Raw genomic sequence first — 6,676 nt, 5'->3', positions numbered from 1 at the left:
TTTTTTTTTTTTTTTTCTTTTTTATCTTCACCTAAGAACCACTGGAGGGCACTCTTGTCCTTAGGTTTTTTCCAGCACTTGTCAGGAGTTCTGTGTGAGATTTCATCTGGGTGCGGAAGTCTCTGGGTGCTTATTCTGTCTGGTTCTTCCTGAGGTGGCTGACTTTGCTGGTGTGTTAGCCCCCTCTGTGTTCTGAGGTTTTGGCTGTGGCTCTGAGTGTACCTCTCAGGTTGATTTCCTTTACCCCCTTACGTGGAGTTTGGGATGGCTTAATCTCTGCAGCTCAGTGAGCATGCACGGGGCGTTTTCACTGGCCATGGATAAGGGCGTAAGCGGTGGGGCTCGATTTTCCTGCAGCTCAGTGAGCATGCATGGGGTGTTTTCACTGGCCATGGACAAGGGCATAAGCCGTGGGGCTCGATTTTCCTGAGGCCAAGGTGTGGAGCACTTTATGTCTTTCCCTCATTGGCGCCCCTGTATAGGCTCTCTCACATGTGTCCACCGTAGGCAGGGAGTCAGCTGTTTCTCTCTGTGTTGCCTGTCTGAAGTATATTTCTTGCCCTGGCTGAATGCTGGGTTGTGCAGTTTTTCAGTGTGTGTGGGTCCGAGAGCTCATCTACCTTGGGGTCGGAGAGACTCAACAGCACTCTCTGGCAACACCTCAGTCTCCTTCTGCCCTACCCCAAGTGTGCAGGCCAAGAACTCCCACATCCAGTCTGCGCCACCTTAAAAATTGGGTTACAGCTTCGTCAGTTTAGCTCCCATCCTGTGTTGTTTGCTCTGGATGTTGCCCTTCCTTTTCCCTAAACGGCTGCGATGAGCCCAGTCCTCCAGGTGCCAGTGACTAGGGTCTCCCAGCTTCTGTGCTGCCCCCACTCCTCCTCGCCCCTGTTTCTGGACTTACCTCGACTCCCCAACACTTCAGCTGCTGTCTGGAGTTGTGAGATCTCAGTTTGTGCTTGTTTTTATTCGTTGTTCAGTGGGTTAGGTGCTGGGGCATAAATGGGAGTGACTGCTTACTCCACCATCTTGCCCTGCCTCCTCCTGTCCTTTTATTTTTAGCCTACCTTTATCATTATAATTATAGTGGATTTCTTTCAGATAGCATATAGTTGTTGTTGTTTTTTTTTTCTGACAATATGTGTCTATTAATTGGTTTGTTAGACCATTTAAATTTAATGTAATTATTGATATGTTTGGATTTAGGTCTACCATCTTATTATTTCTTTTCTCCTTGTATCCTCTTTTATCCTTCCTGTTTCCCTTTTCCTGGTTTTTGTGATTATTTGAATCTATTTTAGTATTCCATTTTGATTTATCTATTGAATTTTGACTATCTCTTTTTGTATAATTTTTTAGGTGCTTGCTCTAGAGATTACAGTACACATACTTAACTTTTCACAGTCTGCTTAGAAGTAATATTAATAATAGAAATAATATTTTTCACCTCTAGCTCTATTGATTGTCCTCCTTTTGTGTTGTAGTTGTCATGTATATTACATTTAATACAGTTTTTGCTTTGAACCATCATACATATTTTAAAGAACTTAAGAGGAGAAAAATAGTCTGTTATATTTATGCAAATATTTACCATTTCTGTTGCTCTTTCCTTATTCCTGAAGATCCAGGTTTCCTTCTGTTATTATTTCCCTTTCATCAGAAGAACTTCTGTTAGTATTTAAGGAAACTCTTATGGCAACATATTCTTTTTATTTTCCTCCATCTGAGAATGTTTTTATTTTGCCTTCAATCCTGAAAGATATTTTTGCTGGATATGGAATTCTAGCAGTTCTTTTTAGTACTTTAAAAATGTATATACCTTGGTCAAGTTGTGCTGACGTCTCCAGTATTGCGTACTGTCTTACCCATCACACAAGTTACCACTTATCTATTGTCTAGTTAGTGTTTGTCTCTCCCCACCCCTGCTCTCCCTCAGGACTGAATTACTGCGCTGAGGGTTGGGGATCATGGTCTCAGGGGACATCTGTCATCAATTGGCATAACATAGTTTATAAAGAAAATGTTCTACATTCTACTTTGGTGAGTAGCATCTGGGGTCTTAAAAGCTTGTGAGTAGCCATCTAAGATACTCCACTGGTCCCACCCCCTCTGGACCAAGGGAGAATGAAAAAAACCAAAGATACAAGGGAAAGATTAGTCCAAAGGACTAATGGACCACAACTACCACAGCCTCCACCAGACTGAGTCCAGCACAACTAGATGGTGCCCGGCTACCACCACCAACTGCTCTGACAGGGATCACAATAGAGGGGCCTGGACAGAGCTGGAGAAAAATGTAGAATGAAATTCTAACTCACAGAAAAGGACCAGACTTGCTGATCTGACAGAGACTGGAGAAACCCCGAGACTGTGGCCGCCAGATACCCTTTTTAATGCAGTACTGAAGTCATTCCTGAGGTTCACCCTTCAGCCAAAGATTAGACAGGCCCATAAAACAAACAATAATACATGTAGTTCAACCATGTATATGAGACTAAATGGGCACACCAGCCCAGGGGCAAGGACGAGAAGGCAGGAGGGGACAGGAAAGTTGTACAAATGGAAATGAGGAAGCCAAGGTCGAGAAGGGGAGAGTGTTGACACGTCACGGGGTTGACAACCAATGTCACAAAACAGTATGTGTATTGTTTAATGAGAAACTAATTTGCTCTGTAAACTTTCATCTAAAGTACAATAAAAAAGAAAAGAAAAAGAATGTATTCCCCTGCTTTCTAATGAGAAATCCATAGTCATTCAAATTGTTCTTCCATTTTTTTTTTTTTTTTTTCTTGGCTACTTTCAAGATTTTTTCTTCATTTTTAGAGTTTAGTAGTTTGATTATGATGTGTCTGGACATTGATTTCATTAGTTGATTTAGTTTGAGCTTTGATAAGCTTCTTGAATCTGCAAGGTTATGTCTTTCACCAAATTTAAAGAAATAATGGCTAAAATTTTCCCAAATATTTTCTTTTTACACTGTATTCTTTTTCCTCTCCTCCTGGAATTCCACTGGACAGGAATGTTAGATCTTTTGGTGTTGTCACACATGACCTTGAGGCCCTATTTATTAAAAACAAAATCCTTTTTCTTTATGCTTTTCAGACTGGGCAGTTTCGACTGATCTGTCTGCAAGTTCACCACTCTTGCGTCTTTCATCTTCGTTTTGCTGTTGTTCTCCTCTAGCAAATTTTTTATTTCAAGTATTGTAGTTTTCAGTTCTTAAATCTCCATTTGATTATTTTTTATAGCTTCTATTTCTATACTGAGACTTTATATTTTTCCATTAATTTCAAAAGTTTCCACCCTTATTTATTGGAATTTGGTTAATAATAGCTGCTTTAACATCTTTGATAATTCCAACATCTGTGTTATCTTGGTGTTGGCATTTGTCAATTCTCTTTTACCACATGAGATATTGAGATTCTCATGTTTGTTTATATACTGAGTAATTTCAAATTGTATCCTGGACATTTTGAATATTAATCTCATAAGCTATGGTGCTTGTTTACGTATTATGGACATATTATTTTATTTTAGCAGGCAACTGACCCAGTTAGATTCAGGCTTCAAGTTTCCACCCACCTTCTGTGGGCTGTGCTTCCAATATCAGTTCTGTTTTTAAAGGCTTTGCAATGCTAGTTGATCTACCCCTCATTTGCCCCATGCAGTAGCCAGTCTTGGGTGGTGGTCTGCCCCATTGTTTAGTTCTCAAAGCCTTTGGTATGTGGTTTAGGGACAGATCGATGCACACGCAGCTCAGAATTGAACCCAGAAGTTAGTACAAAATGTAAAGTTCTCACTTTCTTTAGCCTCTTCCTCTTCATCATTTCCACAACACTTTCCCACTTCCTGCTTCTTTGTCTTGAAAGCTGAGGCTTTAATTTCCCTGCATCTGTCTTTGGGACCAAGTGGTGAGAGGACACAGAGATTAAAAAAAGCACTGGGGATTTAACCCACACTCTCGGGGCCATAGTTCCTTGAGTCAGAGAGGAATTCTTCTCCCTGAGATTTTTAGACACCTGCCTGATCACTGCGATTGTCAGTGTTAATGCTGACGCCTGATTGCCTGGAGTCTGAGATGGGAAAGAAGGGAGAACTCAGTGAGAAGATCCCGAGGTAGTATTTCCTCTCTGATCTGTAGGAGTCTCCTTTCATGCTCCTCAGGCCAGAAATAGAGGCCTTCCCTTGGAGCTCTTTCTGTCTTGTCCACGCCTGGTGCACAGCTCCAGGTGTCAGGCTGCCTTTGAGTCCATACCAGTAGATAATAGAGGGAAAAAATCTAGCAAACTCCTTTCCAGTTCCATAGTACTTTGAGTTCTGCTTTTCTTCTCCCAAACATTTACTTTTCAGAGTCCTCAGAGAGCTGCTCCAAGCATTTTGTCCAAGGTTTTGAGTTGCCTTCAGTGGGAAGGAGAGTGGAGTGTGCTTACACCATCTTGATTGGATCCGAAAGTGTGGTGTGTGTGTGTTTAATATAAAATGAGAGCTTCTCGATCTCTCACTTATCTGGGGGAGGACAGGAGAGAAGATAACCAGGGAACTAACTTCCATTGAATGTCAACTCTCAACTCTGACACTCTGCCTTAGAGCACAAGAGCATTATTCTATAAGTCTCTATGAGGAACATATGGTATGGTTAGATCGTTTTGCATTGGGAAAATGAGACTTAGTTTAATTAGTTCAAGGTCATATGGATAATAAATGGTAGATTGAGGATGTGTATCTTGCTGCGTCTCAGAAAGAAAGATCCAGAAAGTTGTGTGAAAAGAAGAGACTAGAAAGGACTCAGAGTGGTGTCCTTCTTTCCCTCTTTCTTGCAGGACGGAAGAAGGTGATGCTGCAATCATGCACCCCGGGATGGTGTGTGTCATGGTGAGGTTGCTGCCCCGGGTGTACCATGAAGATCACCCCCAGGTACCTGCTTTGTCTTTTTGACATGACTGATCCTTTAAGCTCCTTCTGGCCTAAAACTTCCTTTTTCTTTTTGCCTTTGCTCTTGGTGACCCCTGCATTAGCAAGACCTCCTCTTTGGGAACCACTTCCTGTGGGGAAATGTCAGTGTGTCTGAGACCCTTGATTGGGTTATGCCCACCCTTCCAAGGCCATTCAAAACAGATCACTTCTGTTGGTGAAACAACCTTCTAAAAACAACACTTAACATGGGGCAAGTGCTAGGTACCAAGCACAGCACTGGGCTCTGGTGGGTGTGCCCACTGTGGTCCTGGCCTTGTGCGGTGTGTGGGCCGTGCAGGGTTAATAAGATGGACACAGACATGTTCCTCATCGTGCCTCCATCTCCGCTGGGGACTGGGGGGTTTGTTAATAGTGCAGACAGGCTTTAAATAAACAAACTCACAAATGAATATGCAATTACAAGCTGTGACAAGGGATACTAAGAGGAAAAACTGGGGGTGAGAGGGAGCAATGAGAATGGAGTGGGGGACAACCCTAATTAAATCTAATCTAAAGGGTGCCTGGAGGTCAGGAGACCATCTCTTAGATAGTGACAGCGAAGCCGGGACCTGAAAAAAGAGTAGGAATTAACTGTGAGGGGAGGAACCAGAAACAGACACTGGGCAGGAGCAGAGTGGCAGAGCAGGAGATGCGCAGGGTGCGGCCTTGCCAAGGCTTGGAATTTTATCCCAAGGGCAACAAGGAGCCCCTCCCAGGGTAGATGCGGAGAATGACATCTTTTTTTTTTTTTTTTTTTTTGATAAACATATCACTTTGGCCGATGCGTGGATGATAGACTCGAAGTGGGGGGCTGTGTGGAGTAGCTAAGGGGAAATCGGTTAGGAAGTTCTTTCCACAGTCTAGGTGAGACAGGACGGTAGTGTGGATTGAGGGGTGTCTGTGGGAGGGCGAGAATAAGGGGAAACCAGCTGCGCAGTTGTTTCCACAGTCTAGGTGAGACAGGACGGTAGTGTGGATTGAGGGGTGTCTGTGGGAGGGTGAGAATAAGGGGAAACCAGCTGGGCAGTTGTTTCCACAGTCTAGGTGAGACAGGACGGTAGTGTGGATTGAGGGGTGTCTGTGGGAGGGCGAGAATAAGGGGAAACCAGCTGGGCAGTTGTTTCCACAGTCTAGGTGAGACAGGATGGTAGTGTGGATTGAGGGGTGTCTGTGGGAAGGTGAGAAGAGAAAGCAGGTAAGAGACCTGTCTTAGTCTCCCAGTGCTGCTGTAACACAAATACCACATGTGGGTGGCTTTAAAGAACAGAAATTATCTTCTCACGGTTCAGGAGGCAGTAAGTTCAAATTCACAACACTGGCTCTAGGGAAGGGTCTCTCCCTGTGGGCTCTGGGGGAAGATCCTTGTCTCTTCCAGCATTCCTTGGTTCCTTGGTGATGTTCACATGGCATCTGTCTTCTCCTGTGTTTTGCTTCCTTGTCTCTGTGTCTATGCTGGTCCTTATAATGCAGCAGTGATTGGATTTAAGACACTCCCTACACTGATAGGGCCTCATTAACATAACAAAGAAAACCTTTTTTCCAAATGAGATTACCTGCACAGGTGTAGGCTTCCAACACATGTTTTAGGGGGACACAATTCAGTCCATAACAAGATCCATTCAGAGATAGAGCCACAGGACCCTGAGATGAATGGGATCTAGAGAGTAGGAGGAGGGAGCAGTCGAGGGCATCTCCCAAGTTTCTGTCCTGGCAGAACTGACAA

General features: G+C 43.5%; 1 protein-coding gene across 2 annotated transcripts in view; it reads left to right on the top strand.

Moving 5' to 3' along the window:
- The window catches only part of WDFY4 (WDFY family member 4), a 403,681-nt gene that overhangs the window by 141,727 nt on the left and 255,278 nt on the right, over window positions 1–6,676 (top strand). For both annotated transcript variants that reach the window (XM_023742107.1, XM_023742108.1), the window contains exon 13: window positions 4,821–4,914. In XM_023742107.1, the coding sequence (XP_023597875.1) occupies window positions 4,821–4,914 (94 nt within the window). The remainder of the gene's footprint in view (window positions 1–4,820; window positions 4,915–6,676) is intronic.

This window comes from Trichechus manatus, unplaced genomic scaffold (genome assembly GCF_000243295.1).
Source record: "Trichechus manatus latirostris isolate Lorelei unplaced genomic scaffold, TriManLat1.0 scaffold00200, whole genome shotgun sequence".
In the NCBI taxonomy this organism is placed as follows: Eukaryota; Metazoa; Chordata; class Mammalia; order Sirenia; family Trichechidae; genus Trichechus; species Trichechus manatus.
This window is presented reverse-complemented; position numbering and strand designations above follow the sequence as displayed.